This window comes from Aptenodytes patagonicus, chromosome 15 (assembly GCF_965638725.1).
Source record: "Aptenodytes patagonicus chromosome 15, bAptPat1.pri.cur, whole genome shotgun sequence".
In the NCBI taxonomy this organism is placed as follows: Eukaryota; Metazoa; Chordata; class Aves; order Sphenisciformes; family Spheniscidae; genus Aptenodytes; species Aptenodytes patagonicus.
Window position 1 is genome coordinate 6,746,017 of NC_134963.1, and position 19,753 is coordinate 6,765,769.

Consider the following 19,753-nt stretch of genomic DNA (forward strand, 5'->3'; position numbering starts at 1 on the left):
ACTGATTGTCTGCCAACAGCCATGCTGCAGCACGAGTTAACGAGATGCATAAACTAGCACTGGACTACCCTCCTTTCAACCACACCTTAGAGCTTCTCTCTTCCTGCCCTACCTGGCAGGGCTCCAGCAGAGCCAGGCTTAGGTCTGGTCTTGCTTTCTCGTTGCTAACAATGCCGCAGCTTAACGTAGCGCTTCCTGGCAGGGTATCTCCCAAGTGTTCACACTAACGATGTTCAGCTTCTGTACAGTCAGCAGGTGAAAGGACTGGCACCCCCATCCCCGAGCTTCACCCGCAAAAGGTTTACACTCACAAAAGTGCAACCCCATCTGCCTTGAAGTCCCACGCTACCTCCGAAATGAAATTTTCTTCCAAAACGAGGATCTAATTGCTAGAAGTCAACGGCAGCGTATCGGATATTGAGTTAGTTGTGATCTTCGTTTATTCACCCACAAAACCGGAGCAGGTGCATTATACGCAGTGCCTATGGGAGAGCACATACAATAAAAACATTTCAGCTGAGCTGGGACTTCTGTTTAGCTCTCTCGACTTTTCTCAGCCGCTCTTTGCACAAGGACACACATAACAACAATGCCGGGACTTTGCACCATTAGACCTCTCCAAATGAATCCTGTTTTTTTCCCTTCTGCCAGCACCATCTGTTTCTACAGAGTAAACAGCGACTGTAGACAGGTTAAACGCAAGGGTGCGTTTTAAATGAGACTCCCCATTCTATACCTCTTAAAATGAGCGCAAAGGAGCTTCGCCTACATTTTCCACTATTTTTTGTACCCCAGTGTTCATAAAGCCAGCATTGATTCTGAAAATGTCACTACTAAGAACAGATATTATTTCATAGCGACTGTGCTACTCCCCTCAGCGTGTTTATAATGCAGTCAAGAGAGTCTTTTCTTTTTCTTCCCCATTCAATTCTTATTCTTAATTTCAAATACAGAATAAAAGGGAAATGGGTGGAAACCTATGTTTTCCCTTAAAGCCATTACAAACAAAACGCAAGTTTGTTCAATAGAGGACCATGATTTATTGGCAGTTCTTTTGAAACACAGATGACTGAATATAATAAAAAGACATTTGTAAAAAACCAGGAAAACAAACGAATCTCATCTTTAAATGCATCACTTGAAGGCATTGATTAAGGGGACACCATGTGCCGGCAGTTCCTGGTGCAACTGACGGAACAACATGGCACATTTGTTCCTTTCCTGGGTCTTGCCTAGGGCGTGGAACAGCCGGGCTTGGAAGTAGAGAACATCTCTGAGCTGCTCTTTGCAGTCCACTTTGGCAAAGTAAGTCTTGGCTTCGTTTAGATTCAAGATAGCAGATTCCAAAGCTGTGGAAAAAAGGGGGACAGCCATATTTAAGATAATATCACAATAACAACTCAGCAATACAGCAATACAGCTCAATTCTAAGGAGCCCAATTATAAATTCCTCAGCTTTTCAAAACAATTTGCGTCTTAGCAACGTGGTCTTTCAGCTAGTTTCTGTTATTCAGCCTTTGCTGCAAAATACGGGTGTGAAAGTATGCAGACAAACAAGATTCCATTATAAACACTGCATCTGTTGAATAACTAATTGCAAATTAATTTTGCTATCTGATAACTAAGTAACAATCTGCTGTACCATTTAAACTTTTTTAACAGTGGTCGTGTAGCAGGACTCCAATATATACACTAGTTTGCACTTCTCAACTTCTGAGCGCAGTTTCAGTGAGGAGAATTACCCTTCACACTACCTTCAATCTTCTTTTGTGGAGCGTAGGAAGCTGCAGAAGCCACCTGACATTTGGCCACCAAGAACATGGCACAGCCTTTGTCCAGGACAGCTCCGTGGGCCAAGACAGGTTCAATTGCCATGTGCAGAATATTCAGGGCTTGTTCAGGAATGCCAAGGATCAGCTGAAAGAGAAAAACTTGCTGGTCTAATACTGGAATCCACTGGTAAGAGCAGCTTCTCTTCAGAGAAGACCAACATAAGCCACATCTGTTTCTAATAACGTGATGTGCTACAGACAAGAATGTAAATTTTTTCCACATAATCTTCTTTTAAATCAAAACTTATTAGTAGAAATGAACTACTATCTGAAATGATTAGGCACGGCTTCTCCACTGCAGTCAGTGCTGACAACCACATCTCTGCCAGCTCAGAATAAACAATATAACTGAACTCCATTACAAGCGTTATTTTTAATTCAAACACATGCCAAACTGTGCTACTAGAAAGCCAAAATACTAGCAGAAAAAATAACAACTGAAGAAATGAAAGCAGGGCCAACTTATGCTTGCCTGCTTAATTATATGCAATAACTACACATCTTAGTGATACACATGAAACTCAACTTTCATTAACTTCCTCAAAAGATTTTACATTTAGAATATACTTCTTCAGAATCAATAATTTAATTCCAACAAGGCTGTGTTCTTAAATCTCACAGGAATAAAAACAGTATCCAGATCCCCAGAATAAACGTTGCCCTACAGCCCTGTGAAAACACAAATCAGACATACCTGGGAGAAAGCCAAGTTCAGCACCGTTTCAGAAGCCAAGTACTGTAGACTGTATTCTCGAGAGAGGGCAAGAGCCTGCAGCAGGACAGGCAACGCTATGGTATGACACGAAGACCTCCAGTAGAGCTCTGCTATTGACAGCAGTACACTAACCAAAACAGGGGGAAAGAATTACAACCATTTTCTTTTGATGAAAAATGTCCACTTGTTTCCCAAACCAATTTTCCATCCATAATGGTATTGATTTTACTGTGAATTACATTACTGCATATACAATATACTTCAATTACACCCTTAAGAGGAGATGCACCAACATACAAAAGATTAAATAACACTGTAACTACTCTGAAGGTTAGCACAGAGGTACAATTACACACATTTCTGTTTCCTATTTATTTTGGATGCAGCGTTTCCTTCTTCTGTAAGTCTTCATGGAACTTTAAAACAAGTTTACTACCTTTTAGTTTACATCTTTAAGAAAAGATGACTAGGTTTCAATTCCACAATATTTTGAGGATTCCTCCATGCCATGTTTAATAAATGAAATTATTTCCTAATCTCCAAATCATAGTAGGTAATCTGAAGACTAGTTAAGTCTGAACACAGACAAATTGAAATGGCTGATTCTAATCACTGCGAAGTGGCTTTAATACTCTGAAAATGAAACATTCTTACCTAATCACCATCTCAGTGTTCTTGATTTTCTGGCAGTGGATCAACAATTTCTGCAAAAGTTTGTGTGCCTCTGACATTTGATTTTGGGCTTTCAATACAATGGCTTTTCTGCCGTGGTAGAAAGAAAACATCACTGATCGTATTTTTATATTTTAGATACAACTCTGCTCTTCAGAACACAGTAAAACAGGTCTCTATTTTGCGACCTCTGTTTCTTGTAACTGCAGAATGGCATTCTGACAAAAGTATACGCATGCTATACACACCGGCAGGGGGAAAAACAGATATCTGATTCCAACTGGACAACTCACAGGCAGAAAGGATCAAACTCATAAAACAGCTTTAGATAGAAAACAGGGATTGCCAAAAACAAAGGCCAAACAGGCAGCAGAAGTGGGAGGGCATGCAAGCTAGAAAGCACAAGTAATTACTTGTAAGAAAAACAGGTATGAGGTAAAGTAGCTAAAATTGGCTTGAGCTAACAAGGATATGGGGAAACAGGGAAAGACTGAGAACAGGGAAATAAGAAACAAATACACAGCAGTAGGGGATGTGTACAAACGCCCTGAACCCAGACGTTGAGTAGAATATTTAAAGATCAGGGAAATCACAAACAGTCCAGTTCCAGAAGGACAAGCATCAGGTCCCACAGCTTGAACACTGATCCTCCAACTTACTGGCATTGGCTATGTTTTTATGTGTTTTGCCTCATTGAAAATCAACATGAAATTGCTTTTAACAGTAAGTTGTTTTTCATACTCACCAAATAACAAGGTTTAACCCTACCTATTTCTAACATGTCATTCTCATTTAGAAACAAGAACCCATTAAGGTGAGAGAAAAATCATGTTGGTCCATTTTGTAGATGTAGAAACCAGGACACTCAAGCTCAGACTAGGCCTGAGATCCCTAGATATTTGACATAAAATTCTGCTTTGTGCTTAGGTTTGAGTACAGTTACCATGGCACATTTTGAAGAAGTATTTTGTGTTCTCACAACAGATCTACAGCTCTAGAATAACACCAACTTCAGCAGTGTTAGTCCAGTTCTTAAAACGTCCACAGAAACAACTAGAAATTATTATTGCAGGGCATACTCTAATGGAATAAGCACAGACAACGTGACCATAATTAGTTCTGGAAAGGGAAGAACATGTAAGCACATGTGACTGCCAGCAATCATTTTGCTGAATTTTTCATTATCTTCATGGGACACACCTGCAAGTGTATGCAGGTTCAGGATTTCTTACCTGTATACGCCTTCAATGCTATTAAGTGCTGTAATTCCTGCTACAAGAGAATCTGCTATATGATATCTGCCATCATTCATGGCTCTCTCAAACTGTATTTTCTGATCAAACAGCATCCAAAGCTAAACAAAGAACAGCCAGGAACAAGTTTTAGAAGTTGTGCCTGCTCATTTTGTAATCCCAAGTTAGAACTTACTTTTTATTTTCCCCTGTGGATATTTATGTTTAGACACAACTAACTCCGCTGTCCAGTTACTGGATTTACTAAGTTACTGTCCTCAGTGGAAATGCTCAGGTCTGGACTAATGTTTCAAAACCAAACCTCGCCTATTTGACTGCATTTTAAGTAAAAAAGCTCTTTTAAATCATTACTAATGCTTTGAAACAGTAGACTTCTTCTGTAGCAAACAGAGAAGGAGCAAACTATATTTAATGGAATCTTGAACACTTCAATATAAATACTGTCTTATAGACTCATGTGTTAATGTGTTTCCGAGAGTCACACAAAAACCGGCCTATTCTCTCAGTTATTTCTGGATTGTAATACATCAAAATAAGCAGCACTAATTAAACAGAACTTTGAAGCTCCAAATCAATGCAGAGCATTTAATTCCTATATGTGCTCATGAAGGAGATGTATATTCCTCTGTCAATGACATTTCTATTTACACAGATTTTTCTTAGGAGGCTACGGTGAGATAAATGTCTCGCCAGTCTTAAAACAACAGAGGCATCTTTTTCATGATTTTGTAGAAAAGTTTATGCCGCACAGCTTCCTGTGAGGTCATGAGCCAAGGGAAATTAGCAAACATATAGCCCAAGGCATACAGAGGAAAGAATTCAGATGCAATGGAATTCAGATCCTATTGTATAATAGTTACATAATTTACAGGCTAAATTATAAATATTCTACCTGTGCATGCTGACTATTGGGAGGGAATCTTTCCTTTAGGTGTTTCAGTATTTCAGAAGCAGCTGTAAAGTATCCCTGTAACACAGAAACAGCACTCTGATTAACGTACACTGGGGCAAGCACCACTCCCCTTGATTTCAATACAACCTTCACGGAAAGAACTTGCCAAGCAAAAACCCTGTATTTTCTTCGCCCCCAATGCAGACATTAAAGGCAGAACAAAACACCAGTCAAGTCTTGCACCCTCTGTCAATAACACCCACACGTCCGCTCACTCAAATGACATTTTGTGCAACTAGGCATAAAACTCACCTGCTCTGCATGTAGCTCAGCCAGGTGACACAATACGACAGCAAAGGACTCTGTGTTATTCTGCTGAACGCCCACGTTCACAGCCTCCAGACTGTTCATGCTCAGCAATGTTTGGGCTTGTTGAAGTGCCATGGTGCTTGTGCAAGAGAAACACCTTTTAGCTTTCCAGCAGCAAACAACAACCATTTTTAATCTATGGTCTTGTTATGACAACAGTCTACATTTTCTGCTAAGCCAGGGGCCTGGGGGAGAATGAAAACTTGTAAAACAATTGCTGTCCAGGAACTCTGGACTATGCAGGCACATCAAGTACTACATACCGAAAGCTGCACACAGTCTAAGCACAGAGATGCTGAAAATGGGGGCACAGGAACAACTTACTATCTATTTGCCACTACTAAATGGAAACTCAATCTCTTCTCCAGTATGAGTTTTAAAGGAACACAAGAGAATGGTAATAATTGCACTCAGCCTGTACTGAATCACAGTCTGATTGCTTTATTTTAGTGCACTGGAGAGACACAGTCACTTGTTACACCTATATAAATAACTCAAAATGCATTATGTGCTAACAAGTACAGTGAGCTAACCCAAGAGTTCAGAAGAAACAAAATACCTGCGGCCGTATAATCTCCAAATGGCAGTCTTCTGTGCTATACTAATATCAATAAGCTCTGACAAGCTGTGTTTCCAGTGCAACAGATCAGAATCTTTTAAGGCATCCATTAGTTTGTTGGCAGCCTTTCCTGCAAAAGCTCTTTGCTGAACCAAGGACTGTATTCCCAGGGAAGCAAGGTACTGGGAAGAAGAAAAAAAAATACCAACAGCATTGAAAGATAATAGAGTACTCTACACTTGCAAATTACACCAGAGAAAGAGTTCTAAACTAAGAAAAAAATCCCAAAGAAAAAGAGGTGATGTTATTCAGCACAGACAAAGGAACACTGCTCCAGGCATTTCTTAAATACCCACTTATGCACACCCACACATATGTGAATGCCATTTTGTTAGATGTGAAGGGTAATTTCCACTCCCCCACATAGAAGTCTTAAAGAGGACGACAGGACTTGTACCTGGATTTCTCCAGTGATGAAACAACTGTGAAAACAGAGCCTTCCCTCCCCTTCCCCACCAAGCAGCCATGTCTGCTCTCATCTCCCAACATCAGCAGTTTAGTTCCTTTTAGAACAATTCTCTTAACAAAGAGATTGCAGATCTTGGGGAAGACAGAACTAAACGGTAACAGCTAACAGATTGAGGGCACAAAACTAAGGGGAGGGCTGCCTTGCAAGATTTCACAGCTGGGACAGAGCCATACAAGTAAATGTGTTCAAAGCCCTGCCACAGGCATCAGCACTGAGTTTCAGGGAAGGCGGAGGCATAAGAACCTCCCTTGAGCACCAGCAGATTGTGCTACGGGCCTAAGGCCAAAACGGTGCATGGGGCCAGGCTAGTAGCCACAGAGAGTTTTTCTGCCTGAAAAACAAACAAGTTAGAAGGAAAAACAGTGAGCCTTGCAATAATGCACTGGCATTTAAGCAACTGAACTCTGGTTTGTTAATATGAAGAGTAAAAATAATAGAAACAGCTAGATTTTGGAGTGTTAAAATAGATTTGTTTAAATTCAGTTACATATTTTGAACAGACCAGCCACAAAACACAAAACCCTCTCACGCACACTCCCCTCACCACATGTATTTGTCCTAGAATAAAGTTAAAGATAAATGAAATGGACTTACCGGCAAACCAAAATGTAAAGATTTGTTTACAGAGTGCTCCAGTAGAACACAGCTATCGAATATCTTCTGCTCCAAGATGTACAACCAGCTCTAGCAAGGGGAAAAGTTAAAATCTCATCGCAAATAGCTAAAGGCTGCAGCGCTTTTAACTTCTCTTACTTTTTGCACAGAATGCACAAAGACTCACTGGAAATACAAACCACTCTTCAGAATTAACACGATACTAAGCAAACTTCTATTAAATGCTGCACAGCAAAATATATCAAAAGTGCAGCTAGGCTCGGACACTGGCTTGACAGCAGTCAATGCTGGAGGATCAGAGTAATGCACAGAAACCCCGTTATACAGTTAACTGTGGAAAGCAGTATCTCAGGAGTTTGATACCATTGATGCCAATTCATTATAACAATAATGTTAATTACAGAACAAAATACAGAGAAATCTAAGTCTTTCCCTCCTCCTTTTTGTTTGCTCAAAAGAAGGCTGATTACTCTTTGAGAATCCAACAGACAGTTAAGGAGGAAGTTTACCAAATACTTTGTCTCTTTAAAACATATAAGACTAAACGTCGAGCTTAGTACTGAGATCTTAGTACTCTGGGATCACAACTCCTGTTTAAGAAAGTAATCCTGAGTTGCAACAGAACCATCCCATGATCTCCCGACAGTTTGTTGAACGTCACCCCACTGTTGGACAGTCATATTTAAATTACTGATGCATTTCACGAGGTACTACTGTAAGAGTAGTTCTGCAACAGTTTACTGAGCAAAGGCTCAGATAACACAGACAAAGGTGACTTAACCTCCATTTCAACACAGCTACCTTACCAGGCAGTGCTGCAAGCAAACATGGTCATTAGACTCCTGTGCAATTCGGATGGCTTCCTGAAGTGCAAGTTCAGCCTGTTGGCTATCAGCAAACAGAAAGGGAGAACATATTAGTATTCCCACAGTGCTTAAAATACAGCATTATGATACAGAGGGATATTGATCTAAATTATGCATATCGCACTCAGAAGATAACTCTGATTTAACAGACTGCTGAAAAAGCCTGTGTTTTCCTCCTAGCACTTCAGCAATATATTCTAGTCTTGAGGATAATAAGCAAGACGGCATCTACAAGCCACTACGAAAATGCAACTGTAACCCCTAAGCGGGCTTTCAAACCCTGTACATGCCAATGTGCCAAGTTATTGTTTGAACAGGGGCAACGTTAAGTATCTGCCCATATAGAAAATGTTGTTGCTCTCAATTTTGCAGATATCCTTCCCATCTCCAGTCCTTTTACATGATGCATCCAGGCAGCAGTCAATAAATGCAAACCATATATGGAGATGGGTAAGCCAGCTTTATCAACAAAATAACACCCACCCCTATGGCATTTTAAAATTTAAAAAGCTCAGATGGCTTTTTTTTTTTTTAATTATTCTTTTTCCAGACCATCAGCTCTATGTTGATTTGCATGTTAACAGAAAACCAACCACACTTTCTTGAGAACATAGCTGAAAATAGGCACTCAAATCCACTGACCTTTCTGAGGTCATGGAAATGTAGCAATTGAGATCTTAAATACCTAGGAAACAGTTGCAACTGGACACAGACAAATGTCAACTCTTACCCTGCTGTAGATGGCTCAGTTATTATGGAAACCAAATAAATGTCAAAATAGAAACAAACCAAAACAAATCAAGATTCCAAGAAAATTCCAACCCAACCCAACTATAGCTGTTATCAAATTACAGAAAGTGCCTTCTTCTCCAGAACAGATTTTCAGAGTGAAAAAAAGGTCTATCTATCAGCACTTACGAGAGGCAACAAGATGAATTTCAGTTGTGCGGTACAATATATTAACTTACTAATGGCCAAACCGACAGTGCAGTGCAGCTAGATTCAGCGCAGCGTATCTCAGACTCCGACCGTAACCTTCATCCCCATTGCTTTTGCTTTCTGCTCCAGTGAGAATTAAACGGTCAAAATAATGAAGGAGGCTGTGTGTTGAACTGAAGACATCTTGCACTCTGAGACCATTTAAGTAGCTTAAATAATGCTAAAAATTGAAGCAAAATCACCTTTAAATATACAGAACTGTCAAAACAAAGTTTTTGTTTGTAATGACTATGTATCTTTTTACTGAGAAAGGTAGCCTAACAAGCGCAACCGTGAAATACTGCATGGCCAGGAAAGTGCTTGATCAGAAGTTGCAGCGATACTGATGATACCTGTGCAGAATTTCTGTAAATCTTGGATAAAACTGGTTGTTTTCCCTAACAGGATCTTCCAAATGGTGTCCCATAGGTCAAGATCTGGCCATCAGAATTATCCCACCCAGTCTGAGACCTCTACACAGGTAGAATTCCTCTATTTATGTGCTAAGCGAGAGTGGGAATGGAGGCATGACTCCCACTGCGTCTGCACTCAGGAAGATACACAAAACCATGAGCACTGCTTCCAAATGCCGTGCAGATAGAAAGCAGATGCTAAAAGTATGTATTTTCTTCTTGGTATTGCGACCTGGGCAGGACAACCCTTTGTGTCAGACAAACAGAACACTGGAGAGGACTTCTGGAGTTAGGAAGTCCAGCCCCTGCTATGACAGCCCTTTCAAGGATATGTCTCCAAACGGGAGCAAGGAAAATGCTGTCTGCCTCAGCCCAGGGCTACTGGGAGGAAGAGTTAGAAAGTAAGGCAGGAAAGAGTTGACTGGGAACTCGTGGAACTTGCTCAAGAATAAGTTGTCGCGGAACAAGGCAAATGCTCGCAGCTTGTCCCATCCATTTTGGAGAAGTTTATAAAACCGTACCTTTGTGAATGTTGGTCTGGAACCAACTCTCAATGTGAGTTGCCTATTGCTTTCAGTATAAATTGCTATTAAGCACCAGAAGTAAAGTGCAGTAAGCAAAATCAACAGATATCGCACTTAATACTGATTTTTAAACTATGGGAGTATAAGGCCTGAAATTTCTTAGGAAAACGTATGTAAAAAGAAGTAAGTTTTAGGTTTAGTTCAACAAGAATGCACTCACATAGTCCCACCAAAGTTAAGAGGATTATATCTGTGCATAAAGCTAGACATGTGGTTAAGTACTTCACTTAATTAAGGTTTCTGTACCTTCAGGAGTTTCAGTCTGAATTACTAAACATTTACATGCAACTTGCTCACATTTTTATCACCTGCTTATATTTCAATATAGAATAAATTACTCCCAAATAATCCCATCCTAGAGATACGAAATCCCTTTACAACCATTTTGGATGAAGAAAAAGATACTTACTGCTTCAGCAAAGTCTGGATTAAATTTTAACAAGTTGTTCAATTCCTTTTGTAAAGATGCTGGAGTAAGAGCCTTTGTTTCATCATTCTTCAATAAAGAAGCCTGGAATAAAAATTGAAAAGTGAAAGTAAGATAAGTAACTCAAACTGGAGGGTTACAAAAATATTTTGATAACGCTTGTCAGTTTGTGATCTGCTTGGAGAGAATATTAAAGAAGATTTTGTAACAGCTCTGTCTACTATGACGCTGAAACATCAGTGGCAGTTTTATTCTGTGCTGTATTATAGCGTTCACTTTCCAGAGATCAGAGAGACCAAGTAAAACAAAAGCTTATTCAAAGGACTGTTTAAAGGTACTTAAACAATTCTGTTTAAGTTTCTCTTTGAAGAGCTAATACAACGGACTGCTCACTGGAATTACATGTATATTCTCACAAAAAAATTCAGGAAACTAAATAAAAGTAAATCCATAGTTTGCTTTGGCAAGTAGATCAATTAATAAAAAATTACAATACTCTAGTTACTAGAATAAGCATTACTGAATACTGAATAATAAAAAGACTTCAAATTTCAGAACCCTCCTAAACATCCTGATTCCTCCATAATACTCTAATTAGGAAAAAAAAAAAATTACACACACCAGTAGCAGATACTCTACATAAATCACACCTGCCGAAAACCTCAGGTTTTGTGTGTCATGTGACACAATGTCACTGCAGTTAAAATCCATACGTTGTGCCAGATCACTGCAGTCTGTCTTGTCTTCGCATTAAACCCTATTTCTAACTCTACTCCTGGATAAGGGGTTCCCTATTCTGCATGTGTGTAGGGAGGTTGAAGTGCCAGCAACTGGAGGTAGATCACAGGGGTCTGTGTGCCTGTGGTGCCAGCAGCTGGAGCAGGGACCACAGGTCACAGAGGCCCGTGTGTCTGTGGTGCCAGCAACCGGAGCAAGCGAGAGCACGTGTGTCAGTGGGTGACCACTGGGGAACATCAAGCCAGACTAGGCAGAAAGTAGGATAAGCAGCTTGAGAGCCAAGTATTGAAACAGCCATAAGACTGGGCCAGATGTGTTTCTCTGAAGAGGACATCTGGAGGAAGTCCAGGCCAGCCAGGAGGTCCCAAAGCCAAGTGATGGAGAGACTGCGGGGCCTTTGGGTCAACTGAGAGATGCGTTGGTATGTGTCTCATGTCTTTCTGCTGGAGGCAACTGGAGACAAGACAATCCAGGGGCCAGTTATTTGATAAACTGAGCGTATAAGCCCAGTTACTGGTGGAATCAAGAGGGGGAGAGAGAGCACACGTGTATGTATTTCACACTAATGGACCTTCACCCTCATCAGCCAGAGAGGGGAACACGGTAACAGATAGCATATTCAGCCTGACCACCGGTTGCACTGCGGGTCATGGAGTTGCAGGAGCTTTGCCGCAATCAGGCTACTGGATTCAACAACACCTAACAGTAAAGATCCTAATGGGACTGAGAAGTTACTTTGACCTTTTAAAATGTATATGAAACATTGCTTATTATAGGTATTTTATTTTTTTAGCAAGCTATTATAAGCATGCAGCTCACTTACTGACATTTGTACCCATGTGTATTTCTGCTCCATTTTGTATTTACCAGCTGGAATAATCAACAAAACTGCACATTTAGCAGACATCAAATTTGAGGCAAGTAGTCAGAACAGAAGTGACCTTCTCAGAATCAAGTATCATCATATGGTGTACGTGCCTAGATAAAACCTTTTGAGCCCCAAGTGCTCATACTGAGCAACTACATGCAAGATATCAACAAATCTTTAACAAATTTAAGAAAATATCATGTCTGACACTGTGGATAAAACTGAAAGTGAAATTCATGTTATGGATCATTTACTCAACTTTATTCAAAATTAACATACCTGCTGAGAAAGAAAATACTCTGCTTGTTTCTGGGAAAGGGGCCCACTGCAAGATATCTCTTCTTCCCTGATAAGAAGCACTCTGGTTAGAAACAAGGGCAATGAAACAGAATACAAGGAAATACCTTTTATCAGACACTTCACACTTTCGCTTTATAAAGTTTTATGAGATATTAGAGCTCAATAGCATGAAAGGAAACTAAAAGGAGAAAACTTAATAAAGAATAAAATCTACTACATCAGAGTTAGCACTCCAAATGATTTCACACAGTTTAGCTGTGATCTTCAACCTGCAGAGACCGTGGTCAATATGAATGTTACCCTAAATACATGTGAAAACCCAAAGAGAAACAGCAGATAGAAGATCTGGGGCTGACATATTCAAATGGCTTTGCTCTGTTTTTCCTTTCTTCTGAAGATAGTCACAATGAAATGAACTGGCACTTTGGGCACATACATCACTCCAGAAAACAGCTGTTCTGCAAGAGCAGACAGAAGTTTATTCCATGGAAAGACAGCAACTACAGCATACAGCCAGACTCCAAAAGCTGTTCACTGACTCATGCTGTAGCAGAGCACGCACAAGCACAAGTTTATATAAAGACAGTTTAGAAAGTACATTTTAAATATATGGATACACAAAATGCTTTTAGGATTATTCTTACAGTGGAGCGGATAAAATGTCTCGATATTCGCTTCTCATTTTTGATGTAAATAGACGTGAGTTCTTTTATTTAGAGAAGGGTGAAAAGAGAAACCAGAAACATTAAGCTTAACTTTTCCTCAGTGAGCAATCTTTCCTTGCTGGAAGCAGAAATGACCTCTCCAACAGCTTTATCACATCACACGCTAGCCCAGCCAGCAAAGTCATTCAGCAGCGGGCTGTACAGAAGGGAACCGTGGGCAGCATCGGCCTTCAGCTTGCGATTCCCTAAGTGAGCATGAGAAAGGGGTACCGCCATCTTCTATGAGACACTGAGCAGAACTGTTGCCATTCACAAGTGTTACCACATGGTGGCACCAGGGAAACGGAGAGGCCACCCAGCTCTGCCGGTGTGCATGAGGCTTTAAAAAAAATACAAGATTACCGTACACTACATCTCAATATCGCAGCTGAAGTCGTTAGTGATAGGACATGCACAGGGCCTAGATGAGCGTTCGTGGAGTTTGGAATGTTTAGTGTCCATCCTGAGCTGGACAAAGCTTAAGTTTACTCTGATGTGTACAGAGGTAATCTGAAATAAGGCTAATTCTCTTAAGAAGTGGAAAAGACTTCAATATTAATATATCACCTTAAAGGTACATCAAGTTCTTCTTTCTCCATTTTCCCCTCCAGTTCCTCTGTATTTGTCAGTTCCATATCACTCTCATCAATTCCATTTTTTTCCTCATCATTTTGAAAGTACTGCTGAAGTGCAGTGTAAAGTTTATAGACCTGACTAAAAGAAAGCTTATTGTATGCCAAGATCATATGGCGGAGAAACAGACCTGCAAAGGAAAACATCTGTTATGACAACTGTCTGTAAGGTTGCTGCTTCAGAGAGAAGACTAGAAATCATAATAACCAGAAGATTAAATTGCATTATTTAATTTTCCCTGCCCACAACAGGGGGGTTGGACTAGATGACCTTTAAAGGTCCCTTCCAACCCAAACTATTCTATGATTCTATGAATTTTGCTTAAGTGTCTCAGCCTACTGTCCTGGTTTCGGCTGGGATAGAGTTAATTTTGTTCCTGGTAGCTGGTACAGTGCTGCGTTTTGGATTTAGTATGAGAACAATGTTGATAACACACCGATGTTTTAGTTGTTGCTGAGCAGTGCTTACACTAGTCAAGGACTTTTCAGCTTCCCACGCTCTACCGACTGAGAAGGCTGGAGGTGCACAAGAAGCTGGAGGGGGCACAGCCAGGACAGCTGACCCAAACTGGCCAGAGGGACATTCCGTACCATGGGACGTCATGCTCAGCACATAAACTGGGGGAAAGCTGGCCGGGGGGGCCGCTGCTCGGGGACTGGCTGGGCATTGGTCAGCAGGTGGTGAGCAATTGCATTGTGCATCACTTGCTTTGTATGTTCTTCTTATTATTATTACTATTATTATTATTAGGATTTTATTTTAGTTCAATTATTAAACTGTTTTTAACTCAACTCACAAGTTTTCTCACTTTTACTCTTCCAATTCTCTCCCCCATCCCACCGGGGGGGGGAGTGAGCGAGCGGCTGGGTGGTGCTCAGTTGCCGACTGAGGTTAAACCCCCACACCTACCAATTGACAAAACTCAAGTTTGCAGGGTGTAAATCTGGTATTAATTTAGTGGCAAATCTCACAGACTACCTGATCACAGAAAAATTGTTAAGATCAGTAAGAACTGCACAATATGCAAAATTATTTGTTAATATGAAATATCTGAGCAAGAGAAAAATCATATTATGCAATCTTTACACCTCCCCAAAAAGAAAAACAAAGCTGTATCCCGAGTGAATTACATCAATGACAGATATCACATCAAATATAGCTTATGGATAATGATTAGTTACCTACTACACTTGTTTTATGAACTTCTGGCTCTGTCCCTGTAAATGAATCTGAAAGGTCATCAAAAAATTGTTCCATATCTTTCAATTCTCCTTCTGCCATAAGTTTTAACCTAAACAGGGAAAGAAAACCACATTTTTTTTAGGGTATTAATAATATGCATCAAATAAAATATTCTTCTATTTCAGGTATAGGTGAGTAAACACAAACAGAACCCAGTGGTAGCTAATTCATTAGGCCCAGAAGGTTTTTATACTCATGAGCCAAATCAAAACATACTACATATTAATATAAGCCAAATAATAATCAGGTTTGGGGTTTTTTTTTTCCTTTTTAAACAGTTCTTTTAATAAAGAGAACAATTAGAAAAGATTGTTATTCTTCTAACAAAACAATTTGGAACCCAAAATAGACTGATTTTTAAAACTGTTGCTGTTAAGCGAGTTAGCTAATGTCAAAACAGATCTTCTGTGTCACAGAAACTTTAAAACAGATGGCTTCGATGTTTGGTTTGTGTGACTGTCAGAACTTATCTACAAGAACCAAGAAAACTGTAGAGTACATTCTTGCTCCAAATGTATGACTTTTTTAACTATACATTTACACATTTCGGAGCACTTCTTAAGAGATATTGATAATACAGAGCATGCTTTATCATCTTTCACAGAATGATTGATTGTGGTGACAGTGTTTTCACGTTTCCAACACAAAACACAGAAACCACAAGACGGAAGCGATTAACCGACCAACACAAGCAGTTCCTTAGCCTCCAGCAGCAGGGGAGCCTGGCTCGCAACGACTTCGTGCCTCCCTCCACTACGAGCCCACAGCAGGGGCCGGTGTCCGGCCCTCAGCAGCTCTCCCCCCCGCCTCCCCGATCGCGGGGACCCGGTTTAAGGGTTTCCCGAGGGCAGGGGCGGCCCCGGCGCCCACCTGATGTGCACGGAGCTGGCCAGGTGCGGGCAGGACTCCTCGATGGCCTTGCGCAGTCGCGACAGCGGCATGTCAGGACCCTGGGGAGGAGAGCGACAGGTCGCGGCTGGCCACAACGCAAGCAGGCCCTTGGGGTCGCCCTCCCTTCCCCTCAGGCCCAGGCCCAGCCCCAGGCCCGTCCCTGACCTGCAGCAGCGGCAGCAGCAGCCGGTTGAGCCGCCGCCGCTCCAGCAGGCCGAGCTGCGCGCCGGCGCGGCCCAGCTCGCTGAGGAGCACCAGCAGCGCCATCTTGTAGGGGGTGACCCAGTCCTTGATGCCGAAGACGTTGGCATGCACCACGCCGTTCGTCATCATCGGGTTGAAGTAGAGGCTCTCGTGCACGCTCGCCATGGCGGCGCCCGGCCGCCCGGCCAGCCGCCCCGTCGCCTGGGAAACCGGCCTCGCCCGCCGGCCAATCGCCGCCGCCGTCGCCACCACGCGGGCCTCTCGGCGGCCAATCAGAGGCGAAGCTGTGCGCCGCCACCGCGGGGCCGGCTGGCGGCCCGAGCCCAGGGGAGACGTTCCGGGGAGAGAAGGATCCGCGCGGTGCCGCCCGCAGGGAAGCGGGCGAACGGCGGGGGAAGCCGCGCAGGGCGGTCGGGCGTGCGGCATCGCGGGGCGTCTACTTCGAACTGCAGCCGCAGCCGTTCAGCCAGGCTGTGGACTGTGGCGAGCTATGGCCAGCGTCTGTGTGGGTTGGCCACCGCCCGTTATCGCCCACAGCCCAGCGGCTGGTCACGTCTCCTCCATTGACACAGGCCTCCATGCTGCTCCCGCCACAGCCCATGGGGCCTGTGGGGACCGCGGCTGGCAGCTCGGTGGGGCCAGCACCCGAACCATGACCCCGTGAGGTCCTGGGGACCCTCGTGGCCCTTCGTGGATGCGCCACAGCCCTCTGAGGAAGGCATGACTGCCACCAGCGTTGTCCCAGGCGGGGTCGGCCCTGTGTGTCCCTGTGAGGAGAGCCACACTGAGGAGCCTGAGGCGTAGCGGCTCGGCGAGGACATGGCACTCCTCCACAGCCAGTCATGGAAGAGGCCACGAGGGGATTCGCTGGGCCATATGGGGAGACTGCTCCGTGCTCTGATGCAAGTGTTTCCTTGGTGCAGCCGGAGAACACCACGGAGTGAATTCACTCCAGTTAGATTGGATTTCTTAGAAATTAATTGTGATGCAGTAAAGGTATTTCCCCACCTAAGTTTTTATTTTGTCAATAATTTGTTAAAATACTTCATTAAGGCATCGTGTTCCCAAAGAAAATACTCCAATTATTGTAATAGTTCTCATTTTTGTAAGTGAGAGCAAAACAAAGCTCAGTATTATTATACATCTGCATGTCCCTGGGGATTTCAGCTGAGTTGCTCCCGATTCATGCCTGGGGGCGGTGAGAGGAGGAGGAGGCAAATCAAGCGTGGAGTAATTTTCCAGAATACATTTACATTTAGGAAACTTAACATTGTAGTTAGCTGTTGCTGGCATAATTAATGATAGCTTCCTAGACCTCAATGAGCTAATACTCATTGAACTATACCTGAATGTAAAACCCAGGAAATACTACATATAAAACCCAGGAAATAACTTCGTACTTACGTTACAAAGGTCAATTTACTGACATTTCCTGAAAATAAAGTATGGCGACTTGGGCGGAAACTCCAAAAATGATGGAGTGGCTTGGCAGGGAGGGGCGGGAGATAAGATAAAGGCCGGGCTGCAGCCAGCATGTGCAGAACTTGGAGGAAAAGGGAAATGACACACATCTGGTTCTGACATTTCTGTGTAACGCTCTGAAGCCAACGTGCGAACTCTGCTGACAATCCTTCAGCGCGTGGTGTAGAGAACATTTAGAATATGCTTTTTAAGCATATTTAAATAAACTCGCACGCCTAAAAACCAGCCCTTCAAATAAGCAGCAAGAGATGATTTTGTTCGTATTAACTTCAAGATTAGGTGACACAATTGAAAAAGTCATCTTTTATCTTACCTAAAACGGGCTGACCCCGCCGAGTAACGTGCCTGAGCTTATGAAGGATGAAATAGCTACCGTCTGGGTTTGGGGATATTTAGTGCAACGCTGAATCTGTCGAACCAAGTCTCAGTAATCTGAAAACTTTATCAAAAGTTAATTCCGAAGTACTGTGTGTCTGGTATAAAAAGTGAATACTACTAACGATTCTTCCCGTAGGAAGTAATATCCAATCTGAAATTCCCAAATAAAGCCCAGCGATTAACTTTTTTTTTTTTTAACTTTACTATAAAACTTTGCAAATGTTACTTTAAAAACAAGTGAATATTCCTGGTAAGAATCACTTCTCTACCTCGCTCTCTCGTGATGTGTAAAACCTTGGGGGATTACCGAGCCGCAGCGAGTCATCATCACTTGTTATTTCATGGCAGAAGCAAACGGGACATCTAGCATTAATAGATTTAAATCTTTTAATGCTTCTTTGGCACAATCCAGAAGGCTCAGTGAGGGCAAGTCTTTTATTAATGGAACCTCTTGCAAATGCTACTTTTCAGCCACAGAGTAGCCGATGGAGTTAAAGATCCTCATTTAAAAATAATCTATGTGGTTACAATTTAGACATGCTAACGCATTAAAAGTGATCTCAAATCACGTTACAAATATGATTCATCGCGATCCGCTCAAATTAAGGTGGGAGTGGCAACTGCAGCTGCCAGCACAGTCACCAGATCTCAGCTCTGTCAGGCCCACGTTACTCTCTAAAACATCTGCGTTTGGGAGGATTTCTTGTTGGCAAGTCCTTAACAGAGCTAAAGGAAAAAATTTGGGTTTTGCTCGGTTTGGCTTATCTGTGGGACAGAGCTTTTACCCTGCTTACAGCGACTGCATGAGGAGCTCTTATGTTTTAATGTGAGATTATTAAAAAAAAAAATCTGTGTATGATTTGGTACTTCAGGGATGACTCTCTGAATCAACAGTTTAGGTGACACAAGTTTTAAAAACCAAACTCTACTGTTATTTCTTAAGGCATCTTAAAGCAATCTCTTGTATGAGAAATGTGGAAAACGTGCCATTGCTTGTTCCAACATTGTATTCACAAAGCTTTTCTACTGTCTTTTCAGTTGCTTTGTCTAAAATTGCAAGCTATTGTTGAAAAAAAAACAAAAAACCCCCAACTAATGTGACATTTTTTATGAAATCATATGTAAAAGTTCATAGCATATCAAAAGCTGGTCGAGGAGCGTAAGCATTTCCAAAAAGAGATGACCTGATTTTGAATTAAGATATGATGTCAGTGAAAATCCAGAAGTTGGACTGCACGAAGTAGCCGCTCTTGATGCTAAAGCTGCCAAGACTGTGCCATTCTTGTGGCAATTACATACCCATTTTTTTTTTGACTCAGTTCTTCTATCTGACTTGCTCCAAAAATAGATCCTTCCTGCAGAAATTAGTAAAGATTGCATGCAACCTTTTGTACGGGTAAATTGGATTCGTCGTCAAAATTTATTTTCAGCCACTTCTGTCTGTTCCTCTTTTTGGCAAAGGCCTCCATTGTTCTTGGCCCTGTGTGCTCCTGTGTAAAGCTTTCCTGAAGGCTTCGCTGGGTTTGTATTGTCGGGGTTTCTTTAATGTAATCTTCCGGCTAAAAGCTTTCAGTTCTTACAACCTATGGTTATTATTTTTATATATATC

At 41.9% G+C, this 19,753-nt stretch overlaps 1 protein-coding gene across 1 annotated transcript; it reads right to left on the reverse strand.

The window, feature by feature from the left end:
• Window positions 1-1,016: 1,016 nt before the first annotated feature.
• Window positions 1,017-16,465, reverse strand: ANAPC5 (anaphase promoting complex subunit 5). The gene is made up of 17 exons (XM_076352883.1): window positions 16,246-16,465; window positions 16,060-16,139; window positions 15,129-15,238; window positions 13,882-14,077; window positions 12,590-12,656; window positions 10,687-10,788; window positions 9,271-9,461; window positions 8,243-8,324; window positions 7,416-7,505; window positions 6,293-6,474; window positions 5,677-5,812; window positions 5,365-5,439; window positions 4,452-4,573; window positions 3,202-3,309; window positions 2,527-2,674; window positions 1,755-1,917; window positions 1,017-1,349 (listed from the first exon to the last, which is right to left on the reverse strand). The coding sequence occupies exons 1-17, from the start codon at window positions 16,447-16,449 to the stop codon at window positions 1,135-1,137; spliced, it is 2,271 nt and encodes a 756-aa protein (XP_076208998.1). The 5' UTR covers window positions 16,450-16,465; the 3' UTR covers window positions 1,017-1,134.
• Window positions 16,466-19,753: the final 3,288 nt, after the last annotated feature.

Coding starts and splice junctions, on each gene's coding strand:
- ANAPC5 (XM_076352883.1), bottom strand. CDS start 16,449: ATGGCGAGCGTGCACGAGAGCCTCTACTTCAACCCGATGATGACGAAC. Junction 16,140..16,245: donor TGCTGCTGCCGCTGCTGCAG/GTCAGGGACGGG, acceptor TCTCCTCCCCAG/GGTCCTGACATGCCGCTGTC. Junction 14,078..15,128: donor TCATAAAACAAGTGTAGTAG/GTAACTAATCAT, acceptor TTTCCTTTGCAG/GTCTGTTTCTCCGCCATATG.